This window comes from Ochotona princeps, chromosome 26, assembly GCF_030435755.1.
Source record: "Ochotona princeps isolate mOchPri1 chromosome 26, mOchPri1.hap1, whole genome shotgun sequence".
In the NCBI taxonomy this organism is placed as follows: Eukaryota; Metazoa; Chordata; class Mammalia; order Lagomorpha; family Ochotonidae; genus Ochotona; species Ochotona princeps.
Window position 1 is genome coordinate 29,867,202 of NC_080857.1, and position 24,811 is coordinate 29,892,012.

At 44.1% G+C, this 24,811-nt stretch overlaps 1 protein-coding gene across 3 annotated transcripts in view; it reads left to right on the forward strand.

The window, feature by feature from the left end:
* The window catches only part of RTN1 (reticulon 1), a 187,830-nt gene that overhangs the window by 140,061 nt on the left and 22,958 nt on the right, over positions 1-24,811 (forward strand). The window contains exon 1 of one of the 3 annotated variants that reach the window (XM_004597640.3): positions 23,247-23,406. The exons of the other annotated variants lie outside the window; for them this stretch is intronic. Within the exon in view, the coding sequence (XP_004597697.1) occupies positions 23,346-23,406 (61 nt within the window). The 5' untranslated portion in view covers positions 23,247-23,345. Of the gene's footprint in view, positions 1-23,246; positions 23,407-24,811 lie in introns of those variants that run through there. 3 annotated transcript variants of the gene reach the window in all.

Genomic DNA, 24,811 nt, shown 5'->3' on the forward strand with positions numbered 1-24,811 from the left:
TTTGGTTGGTTCAACACATTCATTTTGACTGAGTAAATAAAATTTGGTGAACCTTTATGCAAGAGAAAACGATGCCACGAAGGGAAGAAGACGAGAGGACTTTGGCCTTGAGATCATAGAACTGTGCGGCTGACGGAGAGATAGGGCAGGCCAGGACCCTGAGTGGAGGGAAGAACGCGTGTCCCAAGAGAGTACAACAGCATGTGAGTCCAGGGAGCGGGAGGAATTCCTCTTCTCTGCAATGACAGAGGTCATGGGTAAGGCGGCCCCCAGAACTGGGGACATGTGGAAGGCCTGGACGGGGCAGAACCTGCCGAGCAGCCTGTGGTTCCGCAAAGGGGAGGCTGTGAGCCAGGTCTGCATGTAGAGAGGCTGTCCCAGGAGGTCAGTGACAGATCGTAAGAGAACTCTAACGAGTACCGCTGACTGCATCTCCAAAGATTTTGAAGACCCTGCTATGCACGGATGTTTTAAGAATTTGCAGCAAAATAAACTCATCAGGCAATCACACTTTGTGCGAACATTCTGAAGCACCCTCACTCTCTGGGCCCTGCACAGCGTGCTGTCATCATTTGAGGAAGGAAGTGCTATGATATTCTTGTTTGATCATCATTAAGAAAACATATTTCAAAATGTTTTTCTTTCGATATGTTAACTCCTAAAGGAAGAGATCAATCAAGAACCAAGTAAAAACTATGTGTTTGGCCACATCCCACGTCAGATCCTCTAGCTGCCTCCATCCCAGCTCCAGCTCTCTGCCGCTGCACGTGCTGCAAGGTCATGCCTGAAGGTACTGGGTTCCTGCCGTCCATGTGAGAGCTCTGCACTGGGTTCAAGGCATTTAAGGAGTGAGCCGGCTTGTCTATCTTTGTATCTCTCTCTTTCTTTCTTTCTCTATGCTACTCAGATCATTTTGCTAAACATGTATTTATTTCTTTCATTTTTATTCAAAAGTCAGATATACAGAGAGGAGGAGAGACAAAGAGGAAGATCTTCCGTCCGCCGATTCGTTCCCCACATAGCTGCGATGGTTGGAGCTGAACCAATCCGAAGCCGGGAGCCAGGAGCCTCCTCTGGGTTTGCCATGTGGATACAGGGTCCCAAGGCTTTGGGCCATCCTTGACTGCTCTCCCAGGTCACAAGGAGGGAACTGAATGGGAAGTGGAACAGCTGGGATACAAACCAGCATCCATATGGGATCCTGGCACGTGCAAGGCAAGGACTTTAGCCAGTAGGCTGCCGCGCCAGGCCCTATTCAAATAGTTTTTATAAAGAATTGCTCCTAGCACGTAGTAATCGATAGGCATTTGCAAGGTTGGTAAGTATGTGTACAAGTCAAAATTATATTCAGCCAATATGTAAATAGTGAAGTAAAATACAATGCAGTTTTATTTTAGAAACAGGATAAAATGAAAAAGAATAGGAGAAAATGAAAAAACGTAATGACACGTGGCTTTGTATTGTTGAACAGATGTGTGTGAGGGCTCTCCAGGTTGCTTCTGGAAATGGTATTAAACAAGAAGTTTTCTGGGCAAAATGGTTTAAAATTCCATGGTTTTTCCTATAGCATGATTTTTCCATGAACTTTTTGAAGATCTTTCAAATAAAAGACAAAATCACTCATCTATAAGGCATCTACCTATGGATAACCGATACTTAAATTTCAAAGTGCTTTCTAACATTTGCTGTGATAATTTTTCTGTAGTTGTTATATAGTTTTTATACATTAATTATATTATATGTTTATATTATGTTTATGTAATAAATCATTTATGTATGGGTATATACGTTCTTATTTTTAAAAAAATATGTATTTCAAAGAGTTACAGAGAGAGCAAATACCTTCCACCTGGTGGCGCACTCCCCAGAAAGCTGTAATGGCCAGAGCTCAGCTGAAGCCCAGAGCCAAGGTCTTCCTTGAGGTCTCCAACGTGCTGCAAGGCCCAAGCACCTGGTCAGTCATGGACTGCTTTTCCTACTGCATCATCAGGGAGCTGGATTGGAAGGAAGGCAGCTGGTTTGTGAACTGGCGCCCATGTGGGGTGCGGGTGTCACAGGCATTGGCCTAACGTGCTACGCCACACACGCAGCCCCTGCTAAGTTATGAAATCGTCCCCATAAACACTGTTTTTATTGACAACATAAAGATGCCCATAACCTTTCCATTATTTACTGACACAGTCTCTGTAACATGTGTCTGCTTTGGTGTTTTAAATAGTACTTCGTTGAGTACCCTAATTTGTAAGGCTTTATAAGTTATCTTCTTAAACTAGATTTCTTAAAAGGAAGTAATCTGACTAAAAAAATATAAATATTTTTAAGGCTCCTCATATCAAATAAATTTTTATCAAGAACGAACCAATCTGAACCTCCATCAGCTTTATATGTCTGCGTTTGAGTTCACTGGGATATTGGGAATTGGCAGGAATCTTGTGTTTCATTGTCAATACAATCATCAATGCAAATTAGTAAAAAGGTGGCCATAAAGTCAAGTCATTACTATCCCTTTTCTTCACTTTACTTTTTCTTAATTTATTTGCTGTAGAAGAACCCTAAAATGGAGTTCAAAGCCAAGTTCAAAGCCACTTCTGTCTGTTGTCTGGTTTTTATCAGAAATGCTAGAAAGAAAGAAAGAAAGAGAGAGAGAGAGAGAGAGAGAGAGAGAGAGAGAGAGAGAGAGAGAGAGAGAAAGAAAGAAAGAAAGAAAGAAAGAAAGAAAGAAAGAAAGAAAGAAAGAAAGAAAGAAAGAAAGAAAGAAAGAAATGTGGGCCTGGTGTGATAGCCTAGCGACTAAAGTCCTCATCTTTGCCAGCACTGGAATCCTATATGGACGCTGGTTCTACTCCTGGAAGCCTGCCTCCCATCCAGCTCCCTGCTTGTGACCTGGGAAAGCAGTCAAGGACGGCCCAAAGCCTTGGGGCCCTGCACCTGCGTGGGAGACCTGGACAAGGCTCCTGGCTCCTGCCTTCAGCTCAGCTCAGCTCCGTCCATTGCAGTCACTTCGGAGTGAATCATCGGACGGAAGATCTTCCTCTCTGTCCCTCTTCCTCTCTGTATATCTGACTTTGTAATTAAAAAAATGAATCTTAAAAAAAAAAAAAAGAAATAGAAATGCTTCTCTAAGTGATACGAAGAAGGCAGGAGAAGATTCTGCTCTTAGCACAATTAGGTAGTGTGTCCTGGCCGTTGTCTGCAGTGAAGAATTTTCATGGCTGTTTTTAGGTAAACAAACAAATGCAAAGTGTCCCATTTCTTCAAGAGCAAAGCTTTTATAAAGGAAGGCTGCAGATCACAGCTGTGTTGCTTGATTGTTCTGGAAGGAGTGCTACTCGGCTACCATGGCGACAGGGGCCATGGAAATAGACACCCTTTGTCAGGTGGATTGTAACTGCCTTTGGGTCTGAGGGCAGCAGAATTTCATTTTTGCTTCATTGTAAAGGCTCTGACCACCTCCCAAACCTTATTGAAATTTTTTTTTTGACCTAGATTGAAAAAGAAAAACAAATTATCTTTATTAAAAATAAAATAACCCCCAACCTTTTAAACGTAAAAGGAGGAAGATTTGTAACATTCACAGTCATTTTAGGTACGTCTGGATAGATGCTCTGGAAAGTTCTATAGGATCCTGTAGAACTGGGAACTTGGAGCCGTCCCTGGCAAGAGGAGAGAGTCAGGCTGTGGGTGAACTTGACCTGGAAGCAATTCCCCAGAGGTCAGCTGGGTGGGCAGTTTCTCTTCCTTAGATCAGCGTGATTTCTTACAGTGAAAATGTGAAATTATTAACAGTGATGATTAATATTAACACCTGTTTGGGGCCCTCTTTTTCACCCTGCTTAACAACCCCAACCTGGGTCTTAAAGCAGTTTATGAAAATTGCACGTTACAAAAGAAGTTATGCCCAAATTTCAATATTTTTGTGCCCCGAAACACTTAGATTTTATTTCCATTTTCCCACAGGTTTAATTTTTTCTGTGAAGTCCCTGCAGGCACGTGGTTGGTGCTAGCATATTCATCTCGCAGTGAGAGGGTTGAAGGCAGAGAGGAAGGATCACATGGTCTCCCTTGGTGACAAGGAGCTCAGACTGATAGAACCCGACCCCAACATGGCAAATGTGGAAATCGTCAGGGAGTGTATCCTTCTGTCCAGTAAGTGACACAGTTCAGCCAAGAGGACGCCACGGCCATGTTGTTTTGGCGTATCTCACCAGTCCTATCCGTCACTGTCAAGGGAAGTCCAAAAGCCCTTGTCCAACTGATCCAGACGCTGGGCCTTGCTTTTTGAATTGACTATTAAAGTCAAGAGCCAAAAAGGACTAGATACTACTGCTTTGCAACCATGGCTGTATGCTTAAGCTTATTTGTACATGAAAATTTCTAGCAAGTCATTAAAATGCAGAGTCCCGGGTCCCTGTTCTGACTCTTGATGAGCACATGATGCTGTATTTTAAAAACATGTTTATCAGTTCCGACACAGTAGCCTAGTGGCTAAAGTCCTCGCCTTGCATGCGCTGGGATCCCATATGGACGGCGGTTCTAATCCTGGAGGCCCTGCTTTCCACCCAGCTCGCTGTTTCTGGCCTGGGAAAACAGTCAAGGACAGCCCAAAGCCTTAGGACCCTGCCCTCGCATAGGAGACCCAGAAGAAACTCCTGGCTCCTGGTTTCGGATCGGTTCAGCTGCAACCATTGCAGCCATTTGGGGAGTGAACCATTGGATGGAAGATCTTCCTCTCTGTCTCCCCTCTCTGTATAGCTGACTTTCCAATAAAAATAAGTCCTGGAAAAAAAAAAAGAAACAATGAACAAAGGCTACTCCACAGTTTTTAGGATATATATATATATATATATATTTGTCATTTGTCCGTGGCTTCTTACTTGCTGTGAAGGTCAAGCCAAAGGAACTAAAATAATTCAGGCGGACCACTTTGGCCTTATCATCCAGTCCTTAAAAAAACAAAAACAAAAAACCTCTGACAAAAGACACCTTTGTGCGTTCCCCGTTCCCACGGCCTGAGCCTTGGCAGCCAGCTCCAAGTGCTCCGTGGGCTCTAAGAAAACTTGCTCCTTGCCCTGTGGCTCAGGCTTGGCGTGGTACCCTTGCTTCCTGCTTGGCGGCCCAAGCTAGGCTGTCTCGGGCCACGACATGGTAGTCTTGTTATAAATAGCCCTGGCTGGTTTATCTTTCTGAGATGCTTAGAATAGCATTTATATGCCAAGATACTTGGAGTAGGAAGAGTGTTATTTTTGTAAGAAATGCTATTTTAGGGGCTGTTCCTAACATTAAGACACAAACAGGCCATTTGGCGTGTTAGGAAATTTCCTAGCAAAGCTAAAATCCATGGTTCTGCCTTTCATGAGCTGGCTGGTTAGTCACTGCCCAACTTCCTCCGAAGTGAGCTCATGATGGCTGAGTGACAGCTAGCACTTGAATTAGAGCCGTCTCCTTCCACCACGTGGCTTGAACCAGTTATGCAGAAAATGAACATTTGGGCCCCGCAAGATGGCTGTATGGCTAAATCCTCACCTTGCACAAGCCAGTATCCCAAACTGGTGCCGATTTGTGTCCCGGCAGCCCCACTTCCCATCCAGCTCCCTGCTTGTGGCCTGAGAAAGCAGTCAAGGACAGCCCAAAACCTGGGGACCCTGCACCCGAGTGGGAGACCCGGAAGAAGTTCTGGGCTCCTGGCTTTGGATCAGCTCAGCTCCTGTCATTGCGGCTGTGTGTGGCATGAACCAATGAATGGAAGATCTTTCTATCTCTCCTTCTCTCTGTAAATCTGCCTTTCCAATAAAAATAAATACATCCTTAAGAAAAAAAGTCAACATACAAGGGTACCTTGAAAAGTTCATCGAAAATAAAATTTACATATAAATTAATTTTGGTGCAATTTTTTAGAAATCCATTCAGGCTATTTTTTTTAATAATACACATTTCCATGAACTTTTTGAAAAACATTTATAATATGGATTTCAAAATATCTTTGGACCAAAATAAATTTCTCTTTTAACTCTTTTTTTGTGGACTTTTTGAGTTTTTACCTGATTTCTGCATTTGAAAACCAGAAATCTGATTTTGCTGGTTCACTCCCCAAATGCCCACAACATCTGGGGTTGGGCCAAGTCAGTTCTGGGTCTCCTTTGTGAACAGCAAGGACCCAGCCTCTCAGACATTGGCATAATCTTTCCCAGGGTGCGCGTTGGCAGGAAGCTCAGGCATCGCACACCGCCTGCCCGGGTGCGCGTTGGCGGGACGCTGGAATCAGAAGCAGCCAGGACTCTAACCCAGATGCTTCGACATGGATGCAGAAAGGTCATCTGTGTATGAGTTGTAGGAGAAAAGCACTCACAGATGTTGATTTCCTTAAGTCAATTCACAGCACGGGGCCAGGCTCACACCGGTGTTTTAGCTTTCAGGCTTTCAGGAGTGACCACAGCTCAGCAATCACAAGCCATTATCCTGAAAACAAGAGTACTTTTTCTGGTCTCTGAAGCTTCTAGATTCTATGAAACATAGATAGCACGATTCACATTAAAGCAATAACTTTTCAAAGGTTAAATGAGTGACAGCTAAGCGTAGAGAGATGTTTGTATCTAAGGAAGCTCGTGGATTCAGTCTTGATGTTTTTGTCCCTTTGGAGGTCTTGCGATTGTGTGACCCGAGGATGGCTTTGGCCCACAATGTTTTCCCCACAGTCATGGACTCCTACTGTCATTTTTCTATTTCTTTAAACAACACAAAAGTCCTCTTCTGAAATGTCAAACTTGAAGTCAGCCAGAGACTTATTTTGTTAGATGCAGGTTGCTTCCTGATAAGAAACAAAAATTCAGCAGCTTGCAGATGAGTATTTTTGAGCATTTCCATTGTAGATATGTTAGGAGTGTTTTTGTAAAGTTGCAACTGTTTGCAAAATCTTGCTGCTGTGCTGTAAATATTTAATGAGATCATTATTTTAAATCTGGCTTCTGGTCCATGTTCATTAATGCACTTTCAGCAAAAGGAACATTTTATTTTTGGTGGCCTTATTCTAATGAGGCAATGTTGCAAAATCAATGTTTGCTTTCAGTTACGACTTACTGAGAGTATTTCTTTTACTTTTATATACAAGGCAATCATTTTTTGCTTTAGCAAGCCACTTATTTAGTTATTCTACTTGCCATTGCATTTTGTCACATTGACCTGGGTCAAATTGACCCTCAAAGCAAAAGCCTAATTCATTTATGAAGAGAGACATGAGCAGACAGTGACAGCAGACGTGTTGGTTGGCTTTCACTGAAGCAATGAGTAGGGACCGGGGAAAAGATCCCAGGAAAAGGCATGTTAACTCTGCTACTGAACCTTAGTTCCTGGGATTATCCGAGGAATGCTTTGGGCTGCAAGTCATAGGAAATCCATCAGTGTAAATGTGTATGTCATTCACTGTTTAGTAAGAAGTTTAGAGGTGTTATACTCTGGAGACACAGGGACAAAACGAACCACAATTTGAAGGTGTTAGACTCACATCGTTATCCGTCTCTTCAGTTCACAAAGTGCCTGTCACAACTCTAAGCATTCTGTCCTCGTAAAACTAGGAACAGCCGGCGTAACAAGAGTCTTTCCTGCTTTTCAACAGGCAAAATTGGCTCAGATGTTGTCCACATATTTTTCTTTACTTCTCAGAGGCTAAATTCTGACTTCAGTATCAACTATCTCTACAAGGTTTTAGAAAAGCAGCTACATATAGTGTCTGTCACAGGTGCCATAGGAGAGGAGGAGATGGGAGGAGAGAGTTTGAAATGATGGTTCCATCTGCTGCTATGGGCCACATGGAGGCAACAAATACCTTAAAATATGATTGAACCATACTATGTGAACATGAAGAAAAAGCAAACTACAGGATGAGGGGAAACTATGTTTAAACCACATTCTGGGAAAGAATTAACATCTAAACTACACAAGGAACTCTCAAAACCAAAACCAGTTCAATTCGAAAACGCACAAAGACATGAGTAGTCATTTCACCAAAAAGGATGTGTCCAATTGACATTGTTGGTCATCAGAGAAATACAAATTAAAACCGCAGCAGCTACCACTACGCCAATCAAATGGCTGAAATAATTAGCAGTGACATCATATGCTAGCAAGAAAATCGAGATGCTAGGTCTCTCATTGCTTTCCCTGTGAAATGGTGGCTTCCGTGAAACTAGACACGCAATAATCCCAGGCTCTAGCGATTGTCACTCTCTTACTTTTATCCCATAGAAGTAAAATCATATGTTTGCGCAAAAACTGTACTCAGATGTTCGCGCCAGTTGTATTTGTGATAGACAAAAATAACTGTTTTTCAAGAAATAAATGAAGAAATCACAGAGTGCGGCTCAGAAAAAATGATCTAACAGTGGACGATTATTAATATATGCAACAACTTGAGAGAATTCACAGGATTTTTTTTTTGTGAACTCAAGAAATCAGACCAACAAATTTCAAATGGTAATACTGCATTAACATAACATTTTGAAATGACAAAATTTCAGAAATTAGGGCCTGGCGCAGTAGCTCAGCGGCTCAAGTCCTCACCTTGCTTGCACCGGTTCTAATCCTGGCAGCCCTGCTTCCCATCCAGCTCCCTGTTTGTGGTCTGGGGTAGCAGTCGAGGACGGCCCAGGATAACGTACCCAGCAAAGTTTTCCTTTGTCTTTGAAAATGAAATAAAATTCTTCCACGCTAAAGAAAAGTTAAAAGAATATGCCTCTTCCAAACCATAGTTAACGAATGATACTTAAAGATGTTCTTTAGACAGAGCAAAGGAATATAATCCATCAAAACCAAAGGCAAATGTGAAGAACATCCCAGTAAACAAAATAAAACAAAACAAACAAACAAAAAGAAAAAACTAAAGACTAAATCAATGAACAACCCATTGTTAAATGACAGGACCAAATTACCACTTATTTATATTAACCCTGAATGTAAATGGCTGACACTCATCACTCAAACATCACAGATTAGTAGACTGGATTAAAATCACAAACCCATCTATTTGTTGCCTACAGGAGATGCATCTCACCAACAAAGATCAGCAGAAACCGTATCTCATGGATTTTAAGGTTTTTGTTTTTAGTTTCATTTCTTCAAAACACCTTTTTTTTTCTCATTTCTTATTAAACTCTTCACTGACTCATAGATCATACAAAGCATCATTTTCTTCAAGAACATTCTTGATTACATTTTTTAATTTCTTCAGCAACACATTAGTCATCCAGTATCATGTTACTTAACTTCATAGTGTTCTAAGTTTCGATTTTTTTCTCCCTGTTGTTGAATTTATTTTGTCACTTTTCATTTAAGGGAATGTATTGTAACTGTGTAATGGAGACTATCATATCCAATGGCATGTTGTTTAATTTCCTGGCATTGTAGATTTCTGTTTTTGTTCCTGTTGTTGGTTTTGTTTTGTGGCTTTTCACTTGGGGGATGTATAGTGACTGTGTGGTGGAGATTGACATGTTCAGGTGTAAGGATACAGTGCAGTGTGCATCTCTACTTCCGGATCGAGGATGCACTCCCAGTGAAACTGTTGGATGTGTCTTGACAATGATATATTGTCCATGCCCACAATGATGGACTTATGACTGCGTCTGAGGAACTATGCTATTGTAATGAGATGGGAGAACTCAGTGGGGCTTGGGTAGGTAAGGGAAATCCCAGGGCCTATGGAACTGTATCATAAAATGATGATAGTAATTTAAAAAATGGGAAAAAATAAAAGATAGCCCAGAGCTGTGCCAGGCCTCTGTGGGGGAGGGAAAGACGTGCAGGACCCCCTGGTTGGAATCATCCCCAAAGCTCACACTACAAATTTCGGTGTGGTTAGTTTGAATCATAGCCCAGAGGCACGTTATCTCTGGTGTCTTGTAACCAGTCCTGGATGAGTTACAGCCAGGCGAGCACTCGCTTGGCCTTGGAGCATTATCTAGATAGGTGGGTTTGCAAGTGACAGGTGCTCCCCAGCAGTCCTACAGGGCTTCCCTTCTGGAGAAGTCAGTTGACTGTTGAAGGGGCATCCTTTCCTCGCATTGTAAGGTTCCTGGAGATAGAAAACATACTAAGATTTGGAAAGTAAAAGACACAACTCTTAACACACGGGCGCAGCATTGCATCTTCTATGTTAGCGATTTCTTAGGTTATTTCTCAAAACTGTCAGCATTAAAGTTCCTGTTTGGCTTCCAGGATATGCTTAATCTTTAAAATTCATTGTCTGTTGGTTGTTTAGTGAATTTCACATGTTCTTTGTAATTCAGGACCCTTTGCCAGCTCTTGGTGAATTAAGTACCCTTGCTTTGCTACATCTGCTGTGTATTTTAAACTAATAAAAATAAGATCATAGTGATTCCATTAGGTCAGCACTGATCCATGGGAAGGGAAAAAGTAGAAACTCTAGAACTAAAGCTACAGGGTGAGGGCAGGTATGTGTGTGACAAGGAGAGGCTAAGGAAGCAACCACCTTGTGAATAAAGCACCCACAGTCACAGTGCTGCCCGCCCGGGGTGGACGCAGGTGTGTTTTGGGGAAGCCCAGCAGGAAGGTTCTGAGAGAGATGGAGAATGGAGGGCCAGGAAAGCAGCAGCAGTACGCTCGGGTTGCCAGGGAGTTCCAGACAGAAAGTTTGGCCTAGTTCAAGGAGTTGGGTGGTTGTCAGAGTGAGACACAGAGCAAGACTGGACTGCAGGATGGGCTAAGAAGCGATGCAAGCCACAGTGTCTGCTGCCAAATGGTACCCTTTACAGAGGTGCCTGGCTGCGCTGGCCAGCAGAACTTGCTTACTTCAGCACCGCATGGTGCATCCAAGAAACAGCTTTATAGCCACCTGGAGGGGAAATCTGACTAATGTGTTTCTTTGCTAAACATAAACTATGCCTCTTTAAAAGTATAATAAAGAGGGCCCGGCGTGATTGCCTAATGGCTTTAGTCATCGCCTGAACATACCAGGTTCCCATAAAGATGCCGGTTCTAATCCCGGCAGCCCTGCTTCCCATCCAGCTCCCTGCTTGTGACCTGTGAAAGCATTGGAGGACAGCCCCAAGCCTTGGGACCCTGCACCTGCATAGGAGACCCGGAAGAAGTTCCTGGCTCCTGGCTTTGGATTGGCTCAGCTCTGGCTGTTGCGCCCACTTGGAGAATGGATTGACAGAAGGAATATCTCCCTCTCTGTCTTTCCTCCTCTCTGTATATCTGACTTTGCAATAAAAATAAATAAATCTTTTTTAAAAAGTATAATGAAGAGTAGTTTTCAGTGTAGTAACAAAGGTATCATTTTTGGGCTGTCCTCCACTGCTTTCCCAGGCCCCAAGCAGGGAGTTGGGTGGGAGGTGGAACAGTGGGGCAGGAACTGGTACCAACGTGAGATCCCAGTGCACGCCAGGCAAGGATTTAGCCATTGAGCCATTGCATTGGGACCTTTGTAATTTTTAAAAAATGTATTCAAGAGACAGGCAGAGGGGCCAATGCATTGATCAACTGGCTAATCCTCCACCTCCAAGCACACAACATTCCGTATCTGTGTTTTGGGACCCTACACCTGCGTGGGGGACCCAGAAGGGGCTTCTGGCTCCTGACTTTGAATCAATTCAGCTCTGGCCGTTGATACCATTTGGGGAGTGAACCAGCAGGCAGACCTTTCTCTTTGTATCTCCTCTCTGTAAAATATGCCTTTCCAATAAAAATAATAAATGTTCTTTAAAACTTTAATTTAAAAAAATTAGATGTTTGTTTAATATAGTGTAACAGCTCTAGAATGTGACAGTTTAACAGTTTTTGCTGTTTGAGTTTTTATTTTGCTTTTGTTTTTAGTGACTTTTCTGACACTATGTGAATCATGTGTCTTACCCGTGCATATGGTTACTAATGTTGCTTTAGTACTGTTTTGATTTTTCATTTCAACTTTCTAAGCATCTCCTTGTATATGGATAGTTTAGAGGACAGATAATGTTGGCTGTATACATATCTTAAGTATCTTAAGCTTTAACCTTCTGATGAACCACAAAAATTCAGGAAGTTTTCAAGCCTTCTTTCAATTTTTCTTCCCATTGAGCCATCCCAGGTTTGCCTCACATGTGTGCAGATACATAAACACCCACCGACCTAGATTATCTGTATCCCTCTTGAGGCACACAGCCACTCCATGCCTTAAAACACACACACACACACACATTTATTATTTTTATTGGAAAGGGAGATATACAGAGAGGAGGAGTGACAGAGGAAGATCTTCTGTCTGGTGGTTCAACCCCCAAGCAGCCACAACAGCTGGAGCTGAGCCGATCCAAAGCCAGGGACCAGGAGCTTCTTCCAGGTCTCCCTCATGGGTGCAGGGTCCCAAGGCTTTGGGCCGTCCTCAACTGCTTTCCCAGGCCACAAGCAGGGAGCTGGATGGGAAGTGGAGCTGCCGGGATTAGAGCCGGTGCCCATATGGGATCTCGGTGCATTCAAGGCAAGGACTTCAGCCGCTAAGCTATCTCTCCAGGCCTTCTCCATACATTTTTAACTTCCAAACGATTCTGTGAAATCTCTGGCTGCTGTGGAGATCTGCTCTATCTTGATTAACAGCACAGTGACTTGAGGCTTCCTGAGAAGCTCGTTTCCAATTTGCTTCACACCAAGTTCTGTCTGCGCTGACACCATCTCTGAGTGGGGGTTAATCAAGTCATCAAGAGTGAAGATACCTGTTTTCCCAGGGAGCCCCACTCTTGGCGACAGACTTGGGACCACTCAGGTACAGGCAGAGCCCCAGTCAGGCATGCAACAAAACCCCCACTGTCCTCAGTCACGTCCAAGTACAAGCAGTATCTCATGGATAAAGACCTCTGGGTTTATTTTCAGTTGGTTTGCAAAACTCTGAAATGATTGTGAGTTTTGTCTGATTTTGTTCTTGCTTGAAGGGGAGCCAATTTGCCAACCTCCTGACTCCGACAGTTGTGCTCAATGTACGTTTTTCAAGTCGTGTCTTCCCAATGTGTTTGCAGATTTAGTTGGGTTGAAACTCGAGTTCAGTTCCTTTAGCTGCCATGTATGTAGGCTTTTGTTATATGAGTGAACTGTGATTTGTCAACTGTCTGAATGTATGGGCGTTGCTGTGTTGAACAGCCCCTGTCTTATCTCCTTCTGCACAAGTCTGAGAGTGAGGCGATGACTTTCTGAAGGGGATTGGGTCGTCTACCGGAAAATGCCACGTTGCTTCACAAGCCTAGATGTCCATGTGTTGTTGCTTTTTCGATATCCTCATCTGAGAACATCCAACGTTTATTTTTTTCCAGTCTAAAACAACATAAATATCTCATAGTGGTCCTCACTTGGAAGAAAGAACAGAATCTGTTTATGTCTGTTGGCCAGACACGTTTCTAGTTATAAGAATCATTCATTGTATTTTCCCTCTTTTTCTGTTGAATTTTCTTGTTGTTATTAGTGTGGAGAGGTGTTTTTCCCTCTGGTTGCTTGTAGTCCGCAGCTTTTCCGTGACTTGGTTTCCACTTACCCTTGTCAACTATGGGCTTTTAATTGTAATGTAACCAGAGTGATTCCAATTTTATTTTTTTCTGAATTTATATCTAAAAACAACATGCTTCCATTTTTGGTAAAGTTTTCTGTTCGTGCTTATTCTTTATTGCTGTTTATGCACAGCACGAGTGAAGAGATTTGCTTTTGTCCTGTTCCACTGGCTAGCCGGTTATGCTGTGACTCTTTGCTGAGCCTCCCGGCCGTTCTCACCGCTCAGTCACTTGGTCCACTGCGTTAGCATGGTGGAGTGGGAACAGCAGTACTGCTGAATCCTCACAGGTGCCTGCGTCCATTGTAGCATCCCTGCATCTACTCACCGACATGCTGGTTAAGCTATGATACGTTCATACCTTGATACGCAGAAGATGAGAACATCCCTTCTTTTTCTCTCCTCTTTCCTATTTCTTTTTCTCTTTCAAAACAGTGCTGGTGGGTTTAGGTCTTTTCATGTGACTTTAAGAATCAGTTGATGAGGGACCGTGAAGCGCTTACTGGAATTTTGACCGAGTTCACCTTGCATGACAGAATGACTTCTGGGGAGTGGTCCAGCTCTGCCACAATGGGTCATTGTAGCATGCACTGTCTTTCTGAAGATTTCCTGTGTGTTCTTCTGAGCTTTCACAATAAGACTGGCACTTGGCCTGGTGGTTGCGTCCTCAGTGAAGCCATCCCTCTCCTGCACTGGCGGGCTTGTGTTCGAGTCCTGCCTTTCCTGCTCACTCCAGCCTCCTGCCTGTGTGTTTCCTGGGAGACGGCAGGTGATGCTTGAGAACTCAGGTCCTCAACCCCGACAGCAGAGGCCAACGTTAAATTTTGCTCTCCTGCCTTTGGTCTGCCTTAGTGGTTGAGGGCATTGAGGATCAAATCAGCCGATGGGAAGAGCTCTGTCTCTTTAATAAATAAACGCACAATTGTTAAAAACTTGTCATTTTCTCCTGAACTTTCTGCCCAATTTCAGTTCCAGTTATTCTTAAAAGCCTCGTACGTTGGGACTCTTCTGAAAGGGAGTGGAGACATGAGAATTTTTCTGAAAGATTTTTAGGTTCTAGAGGAGTGCTACTTATTTTTATAAATTGAACGTGAATTCAGTAGCATTCCGGAGCACTCTAGCTCTTCTGTCCTGTCAGGTTTCTGTGTAGATAGCAACATCGTTTGCAAACCATAACAGTTTCTTTTGTTTTTGTTTTTATTTTTTTCTTAATGTTATTTACATAGTTGAGGGATGCATGCCCATGTGGGCCTCTGATTAGGCTGGGGAGGTTCAGGTCTGGACAAAGGTAGGCGGGTTGTTGTGTCTGCAGGGGAGGAGGGGGAGGGGGCTGCCTCTTGCTGTGAAACTACATCAGCACTGGGGGATGGGGGATGGTCATTGGATAAAGCTTTAGAGATCCCTATGTGGGGAAGAGTGTTCCAGCTGTGTTGAGTGGTTTGGATAGTTCTGAGAAGTTGCTGGTTTCATTGCTCTGCATGGATGAGAAAATCACTCTAAGGTCTACTGGTTGACAAGTCCATGTTAGTGCATCCTCAGACCCAGGAACATGCTGCAAAGCTTGGCCGAGAGAGTTGTCCAACGTGCTCTCATTTCCATCCTTTGATGGGGCACTTGACATCCCCTGTTGGCCATCATGTGCCCCGTGTGCATCTGGACATGCTGCTCACTGCACAGGCATTGGTAACAGAGAAGGCCCATTCCTGGTACACGCACTCCAAGGTCGGGTCACACATCCTGTGCTTTTCCCTGTGGCCAGGTCTGAGTCCAGTGGTCTAATCCAAGAGTGCCTCCCAAGAAACCTTGCCTGGGGTGACCTCAGACTTGAGTCTTGTGCACACCAGCTAGTACAGGCTCAGGTTCAATCCGTCACCGGTACAGCCAACACAACATATACTGGTGGAGGGAGCTTGATCAGTTCCACGTCAGCCCCATACCTCACATGAACCAATGGATGCTGTGGCCTGGCTCAGCCAGCCCACCACAGGCCCAGGCCTCACGCATAAGAGCAGGCATTTACCATTGCAGTATTGAACTGTATTGAACAGTATTGAAACTGTAATTGTAACTGTAATGGTCCCCCAGTCGTGGGAACTGCGTAGGTTGTGAGTATAAATTTTTCAAAAGGTTGTACCTTGTGTATATTCCTACATAGGATTTTTAATAATTGATAGATGTTAAACTTTATGTCTGCATAATAAATTGATCATCTAGACCTTGTCCCCAAATCGGTGACCATGGTAAAGTATATAAATATATTTTAAAATCATCTTTTTATAAAATTTTATTCAATTTGCACATTGCTGCACTGTTTTGGTTATATATTTTTTAGTTCTGACCATAAGAAAGATAGCTTTATTGTCTAATTCCTCAAGCATGAAGGTTAATCAAACCTTGCAAATAAGCTGCGACAATTTATTTTCTTTCCTTTGTATAGAATTACCTGCATAAAACAAGGAGTGTCAATTTGAAGGTCATGTAGAACATGCTTATAAAGCCATTTGAACTTTACTCATGGGAGGGGGAGAGTAAAGACGGATTTTTAAGTTTTTCATTTGATAGATCAACTTGTTCTCTCATTTTTATACTGTTTATTGAGTATTAAATAAGTTTTGGTGAATTACATTTATGTTGAAACATTAGTCTTTAATTTTACTTTGTTTTCACAAGTGCATGGTGAGTTTCCTCTATTTGTAGGCTCCTGATTTTTTATCGACTTTGTCAAAGGCTTTTTCTAAACCTATTGATATGAGCACGTGGTTTTGCTTTGTAGCCTGTTAATGTCATGAATGATTATGTCAACTGAAATTCAAATGTTCATCAGGCGTGCATACTTGGAATAAATCCCAACTAGTGGTAATTGGTAATTCTTTGTATACATTCTTGGTTTCAACTTACAATATTTTGTTGGGTGGTTTTATAGCGAATACTGGTTCTATGGAGCCATTTAAGTAGTATCCCCTGTGCTGTATCTTCGGAAACAAAGAGTAAAACGATGGTCATTCCTAGAACACTGGGAGGAGTTCACTAGGAGCCCATGTGAATCTGGTGATGTGGTTTTGGGAAAGTTACTTATGCACTTTCTTTCATAGAGTTTGGCCAAGTCAGTGTGTGTTTGGCTAGTTCTATCTTTGAAGGAATGGGTCCGTTTGGTCTGGGTTACCACATTTGCGGGTTTAGAGCTGTTTATAATCTCCATATTGTCTTTTTAATATCCATGTGCTCTGTGATGATGTTTCCTCTTTTATTTCCAATATTAGTCATTTTGTGTCCTGTCTTTTAGCTTAGGCTGGTTAGAGGTTTATTAGCCAGAAACCAGCATTGTAAATATCACCCACAGATGCGTTAAGACCGGGAGCAGGCTGAGTCTAACAGCCCCCCATTAGGCAGTTCTTCTGATGGAAGTGATGGACGCCGAATAGCCCCTAACTCCAGCTCCTTAGTGCAGGAAGAACAAACTGTTCCCTAAGGAAGCAGCATCACTTCTCAGTCTTCCATCATACATGAAATAATATTAGACATGGAAAATCAAAAGTTAGGTGTATTACACTTCTCCTGATGCGTGAAAGATGCACAAACAAAAAATGAGCAGGGGGCTGGCATATTTGAATAACAAATATTTGAATAAACAACAGCATATTTGAATAATAATTGAGTGGTCTAATGGACCTTTATGGAGCACTTTCTCTGAATGCTGCAAAATAGATATTCTTTCCAAGTACATTTGACACATAGAGCAAAGCTGACGGAGTCTCAGAAACATCAATGGATAAAACAGTACCGTTGGCTCTTTGATGGCAGAGGAATGTGACTGAATTAAACAATAACAGACCAATCCCTGAAAGTTTATAGTTCTACATACTCGATGAGCCAAAGGAAAATAAATGTGATAGCGTATTTTGGGGCTGCACTAAGATATGGCTTTGAGGCAAATTTATAATTTAAAAGTTTAGATTTACATTTTAGAAAAGGAAAAAGGTTGAAAATGTTAGCTCCAATTTCAAGGAGCCAGTAAAGTAACAACAAATTAAAGCAAAAGAAACTAGCCCAAAAGAAAATAAACGAGATCATAAAAGTGACAGAATTCAGACATGCAACAGAAAAGGGTAAATTTTGTTCCTTGACATGAATTCATCCTTAGGAACCTCCAAATAAAATAACCAAGAAATGAATAGAGAAAATAAAATTTAACATTCTCAGCCGTGACAGAGGTGGCACTGGCAATGGAGCCTCTGTACAGATAAACATGAGACCTTGAATAATTTATACGTTTGGCAGCATATTTAATAGAAATTAATTCGCGAAAAAAACTAAAGTTGACATAGGTAGAAGTTTGCCAATCAGAAGAAATCTTACATCTATTCAATCTATATTGCAAACCACTTCAGAAAGAAAAACTCCAGGCCAGAATGCTTTTATTGGTAAATTCTTCCAGATATTTCAAATAGAAACAATGCCATCTTTCATAAAATCTTGCAGAAATTAGAGGGTAGAGCTATATTTCTCACCTAGAGCGATGAGACCAATCGATCCTATTATAAAAAGTTAAGACAGATATTCTTTTAAAAAGATGGAAGACTGTATCTTTTTTGAAAATAAATACAAACGTTGTAAACAAAATATTATCAAATCCAAATTTAATCCAAATTTAATAGCACTATAGTAAACATATTTTCTGTTAGAACTGTGTGAGGGTTTTTTTTTCCTAGGAACAAAAGTTTTGCTTCATATTCAAAATTCAGTGGCTGTCATTTGCTTTGGAAGCTTCATTTGTTGGGACCTGCCTTGTGACATAGCGGGTAGAGCTGTAGCTTGTGGCATTAGCATCGTCTCTAGGTGCTGGTTCGAGTCCCAGTGGCTACAGGAAGAGATTGGCCAAGTGCTGTGGCCCCTGTCACTCATGAGAGCTCCTGAAGCAACTCCCGGCTCCTGGGCCAGTGAACCAATGCATGGAAGATCTGTCTGTAATTCTGACTTCCAAATATTTATCTATTTGAATGGGGGCTGGGAGAGAAAGAGCCCACCCAATAGCTCACCCCCACCAAATCAAAGAAAGAACTGAAGCCCAGACAGAATTCATCCAGGTCTCGCACAGGGGTGGGACTCAAGCACTTGGCCCTTCCTCTGCAGCTTTCCCAGGCACATTAACAATGAGTTGAACCACAATTGAAGCAGCCAGACTCCAACTGGTGTTCACAGGGGTGTGAGCATGGCAGGTAATACCTTCATCCATTATACCACAATGCCAGCCCCAGGGCACAACACTTGTATGTTAAGAAACAAGCGAGAAAACTCCTGGTCATTTCACAGTAGTGTTAGAAACACAACTTGATGGAATTCAGTTTCTGTTCATGACACAACTTTCAGGAACAGAATGATCTTGACACTAGTAACACAGAAAACTAATCACCAACATCTCACCTAAGCGTAAGATTTGGAGCCACTTTCTCCCCTAAAGTTATCAGTCAGATATTCTGTTATGGGCTCTGCTCAGTATTTTATTTCTCAAGTGTAAAAATTGGGAAGGAATAAAGCAAGCCATCTTCATTCAACTGAAGAAATGGAAGAAGGTCTTCAAAAAAGTTCATGGAAATGTAGATTATGAAACCCATGTAAGGATTTCAATAATGTTTGTATTAAGTAATGTTTATATTAAAACAACTTAAACTTTTTGAAAAAAAAATCCAGAAACCAGAAACGCAGAACTGCACCCTGCTGTCCTGCTGGTGGCAGAAGCCCAGTGCCAAGTCACGTGCTGCAGCTTCTTTGGGGCACCAGCAAGGAGCTGGGTCGGAAGCAGAGCAGCTGGCACTCCGCCTGGTACTCCATGCTGGAGTGTCTTCTGATGCCATTTTCCAGGAACTTTGTCAGGTCCTCGCGTATTGACTGGGAGACACTCGGTGTGGGTTCTAGATGGTTGAAGATCGAATGAATGCAGACATGAGGGTACACACTGCACTTCTCTAATAACCGCATGTGTAACAGGTAAGAAAGCCCTTGACAAACAACAGGTGTGGATCTATTGTTGCAATCCTCACAATTCACGCAGCGTCTTAGGACAGTGGGTTATGGACCAGACTCGTTGTCTGAATTTCCTGATTCCATATGGCATAAAGCAAGGGTTCTTAGTGTTCTCTGATCATAATTCAGTATATTTTTAGCATTGTGGCTTTTCTTTCAATTGCTAACACTCTCAGAGCATTAGGGAAAGAAATCAAGTTCTATGAGAAGTGCTTAATTTGACAGTCGTTGCGTTTTTTGCTGAAGATTTAGCACATCTCGGAGCAGTTTTTTCTGCTTCATCTTGACAGTGTTCTCCTGTCGTTCGGTTGAGGGTCTGCTCCCGGTTTGCCGTATGAGCTGGGCTTCTGCTGAACCCCTTTATGAAGCAGCAAGCTTCCAGCCAACCCGTTTGACATTCCAGTACATCGTCTACAAACGAAACTTTACCTGTTGTCCTTTTCTTTTTAAAAACATTTATTTTATTTTTGTTGCAAAGTCAGATATACAGAGAGGAGAAGAGACAGGCAGAAAGATCTTCCGTCTATTAATTCACTCCCCAAGTGCCGCCACAGCTGGAGCTGCACTGATCTGAAGCCAGGAGCCTCTTCTGATTCTCCCATGCAGGTGCAGGGTCCCAAGGCTTTGGACCATCCTTGACTGCTTTCCCAGGCCACAGGCAGGGAGGTGGATGGGAAGTGGAGCTGCCGGGATTAGAACCGGCGCCCATATGGGATCCCAACGCATGCAAAGCAAGGACTTTAGCCACTAGGCTACTGCTCCTGGTCCACCTATTGTCTTTTTCAATTATCTGCCCCTGTCCACACACACAGTAACATGTAGACTTCTGAATGTTAGGAACGCTGCTCCATGCCCGGAACAGCATCCGGTACCCAGTAAGTGTTTAATAAGCAGTCCTGGGGGCCCGGTGGCGTGGCCTAGCGGCTAAAGTCCTCGCCTTGAAAGCCCCGGGATCCCATATGGGCGCCGGTTCTAATCCCGGCAGCTCCACTTCCCATCCAGCTCCCTGCTTGTGGCCTGGGAAAGCAGTTGAGGACGGCCCAATGCATTGGGACACTGCACCCGCGTGGGAGACCCGGAAGAGGTTCCAGGTTCCCGGCATCGGATCGGCGCGCATCAGCCCGTTGCGGCTCACTTGAGGAGTGAAACATCGGATGGAAGATCTTCCTCTCTGTCTCTCCTCCTCTGTGTATATCTGGCTGTAATAAAATGAATAAATCTTTAAAAAAAAAAAAATAAGCAGTCCTGGGGCTGAGAGACACAGCCCAGTCTCCAAGCCTGCGGGCCGTCAGCATCATCTTGAGCAAGGATGAGAGCAGAACACCAGCCTCTCTGCTTTTCTCAGCTCAGACGCCGTAATGCATGATTTCATCCTGCAAACCAAGGAAGTCATTTCCTCTCCTGGCAGGCACTTAAACCGAGTTCTGAGCTGGCTGTGTACAAAGCCCGTCTGTTCTCCTGCGGTTTAAAGATAGTGGCAGTTCCTGCCTGCTTTTCACAAGCTTTGTTGTGCTTGCTATTTGAGTTCAGGCTAGAGGAAAATTTACATATGTATTTTTTTTTCTCTCCTCACTTTATCTTTTTCATCCTGGCAGGCACTTTCAATTAATACTGTTCTGGCACTTGTGCAAAGAAAACTCCTATTTCCCCTGTGTATGGGAAATAAATTATTTCAGAGAAACAAGTATCTAAAGCTGGGCCTTTACATGGGACACTGTAAGTCAGAGGTCCAGGGATGACAAACGATCAAGTAACTTACTCTTGCAGGACAAGTGGATCTAATCCCTGCATCCTTGGACTCCTAGCCAAGTGATGGTCATACTCTGTTAGCTGGAAAAATGCCCTTCGTGAATTTGTTTCCTCCTGCCCCCAGGCAACTTCTCCTTCCACCGGATGTGATTCCTGCCGGGGTCATGATTCCTCTTCTGCAACCTTCAGTCTCAAGTCGCTACTTTGTAATTTTCCCCCATGCGCCATCAAGCTTCGATCCCCAGAAGTAACATGAGTGAATATAATGGCTTCAGCTAAGCCAGCCTCAAAAGGTCAATTTTATTGTAACTGAAAATGCATGACCCAGAAGCCTGCCATACTTTGTCCTTCCTTTGGGGCAGATGGTGCTGCTACGTGTTCCCTGTAACGGACACATCGCTCTCAGCTTTCCCACTCAAATCAGCCTTCCTCCATAGACATCCCTGCTAGCCTTGCACACCTGCGCCTGGAAATGGCCTGCCAGGCGCAATTGTCAATTGCCCTGTTGCCTCTCCACTCCCTCACGAAAGGCACCTGCTGGATTGAGGGAGGATGACAAGGGCTGTCATGGACTGGCAGTGCCTCCTAGTGGCCAAGCCTGCAAAGCTTGCCGAATAAACGTGTGCCCCAGCAGCAAGCGACCCAGGCCATCTTCCTGGACTCCTGCCCCATGACATGCGTGCGGTGAGAACTTCCAGCTGATGGGGCGAGTCATTATCACGTGTAGCCTTTGGTTGACTGTAGATGGTCATGACAATGAAAAGTTTTGGAAGGGAGTTTAGGAAACACAAATAGAAAAACGTCACCCAACTGAACAGCGCTTTGGAATCCTGTGACCGCTATATTTCCTAAAGCCCTGCGTTTAGGGAAGGCCAACCTGTCCAGAGGTGCCTGGCTGTTCTCTTTGCTTCTTCTATCTTTCGCTCATCGAAACATCTATTTTGTCCCTGCTGTGAATGTCTTGGTTTTTTACATTCTGATAAAATAGGAAGTTTCTGGGTTTGTGGGGAGAAATGAAATGATTTTCATGTACAAATTCTTGAACCCGATGGCACAGTTTTTTCGGAACACGTGTTTCCCATGAATGCTTTTAGGAACCGGTGGCGGGCGTGGCTTTCAAACTATCTTGCATCAGAACGAATTTTAATTCTTACATACCATTTCCCATGAATGTTTAGGAGTCACGCTCAGAATTCAAGGTGAGGCCATCACTCATTGGTCTTTTCCTTTCTTCGCTTTTGTATTTCAAATGGAGAATGCCCTCAAATCCTTAAATAACTGGGCTTGGAAACCAATCACATCTCCCCAGTTATATGCACCAACCTCCCTCTTCGCCTCATACTCCCACGCATCATCACAAAGCTGACACTGAGTTTTATTCTAACCTCATTTGGGCCGTCACTGCCTTGCCCAATGACCCACATGCCAGAGTCCGAGGGCTCTGACCCAGAGGGAGAACATTTAACCACTCCTTGGAAGATTTCAGAAAAACAAACAACAAACAAAAACTCTATGTGGCCAGAGTTTTAAACATTAAAGAAGAGGTGAGTGCGAAGTGCAGACGGTTAGGGGACCCTCTACTGCATACTCTTCCTTTGTGCCCGCTGTTGGTTGTGCACATGCCGGCCAACAGGTCTCTTGGGTTTCCAAGAAATTTCTAGAATACAAATCCCACCGATTAGGACCCGCCAGAAACAGCACAAAATACCCCCCATCGTCTCACCCCTGACCCTTTTTGCATGCTCAGTTCTCCCACCGCCCACGCCCAGGCCCCGTGTGCCGCTTCCCCGCGAGGAAACGCCTTGGCCCTCCCCAGCGCACGCACGCGTGGAGCGGCGCCCGCATCCCCGTGCGCGCAGGCGGCTCCGGGGCCGCGCTGATTCGCTGCGGCGCGGACTGCGGTGCCCGCCACGCGCCCGCCCCTCGGAGCCGCGCGCCGGCTGCTGCAGCCTCAGCCTCACTCTGCCAGCCCCGCGCTGCAGCCCCGCAGCACGCCAGAGCGCACGGCCGGCGCCCCAGGAGACCCGCGGCGAAACTCCCCCCGCAAGCCCGCGAGATGCAGGCCACTGCTGATTCCACCAAGATGGACTGTGTGTGGAGCAACTGGAAAAGTCAGGGTATTCTCTTTATTTCAGTAGTGCATGCCAGCCTGCGGCGCCCGGGAACCCGGCACCCGGACTCGCCCCATTGCGCGCCATTTCACCTGTGGGACCCGTGCATGCTTCCACTCCAGAGCTGGGCTAGGAAACGCGTGTTTTAAGAAATCAAAGGATGGTGCTTGCTCGACCCCCTCTCTTATTTTAACCCCCCCCTCCACCCCTTTGTTTTCCTGTTGTAATGTTGGTGTTTTAAATAATGCACCACGTGCCCCCTTGGGAGCAGTGGTCATTCACTTGTTTAATCTTTTGCGTCCCCGGAGTTTAAGTGCTGGTGTATTGTTCCCTGCGTCCCAGGGCGTAGGTTTCTGCGGAAAGGTTGATGCCTGCTGGCAGAGCCATTTGCTGGGAGGGCTAGAGCATCCTTGTGGCGGGACACACCCATCCCAAGCTTGCTGTTTGTGGTCACACAAAGGAGCCTGTAAACGCAGACTCAGACGGCCAAATCCTGAAAATGCGATGGCGTACCCGCGTGTTGAGGTGGATCACTTTGAAAGATTTTGGTGAATATTTTTTTTTCCTAGCGTATCTTCGGAATAGGCTGTAGCTTATCATTTCTTCATAGCGGGTATCCGGGGAATATAAGTGAAGGGGAATAAGCCAACTGCCCTCCGGGATCACGGATTCATTTAGAACCAGTCCCTGTTAGTACTGGGTGTGGCCACCTCCAGCCTCGCTTTTCAGCCATTTTTATTCAGCCTCTTTACACATTCATCTCCTTTGTTGCATACAGTTCTCGCCTTCACCTTGCCCACCGAGAGAGGATGGGAGAGCGGGAGAATCTTAGGAAAGGAACTCTGTGTAGGAAACTCGGGGGTTTGGAAGGGGTCACGCCTTGTAATATTGAAAGAGGTCCTGGAATTCCACCTGCGGGGCGTCGCAGCATCCCCGGGGACCCGCAGCAGCCGGGGTTTTTTGGTTTTGTTTTGTTTTCGTTTTAACAAGATCTGGCAGTTTCTTCTTGTAATTTTATATCCTATCAAAAAAAAAATGGATGCATTTTCATCTTTCCTGTCTCTGAAGGGCTTTTCTTTAATGTCTTTTTAAAGAAAAAGTGGAGGTGTGCCTCAGAATTAAGAGCATGCTCCTTGGTGGATTGGATGGCAGTGAAATTAAAAACAAACAAACAGACAAACACAGCAGTCCACTGCAAATGATGTGAGTTTATGGGAAAATAATGTAAAAGTAAATGGGTAGATCAAAAACTGAAATGGCCGTAAGGAATGAACGCAGGGCAGGTGAGGAGGATTCCTTGGAATAGCATCTGTGAGATAGAAGGCAGCTGTGAACATTGCCTGTCGCGTTCCTGTCCTGCCCCGTGTTTAGACCCCGCTGTGTCTGTGTCACCCAACAGTCACGGCTTGGT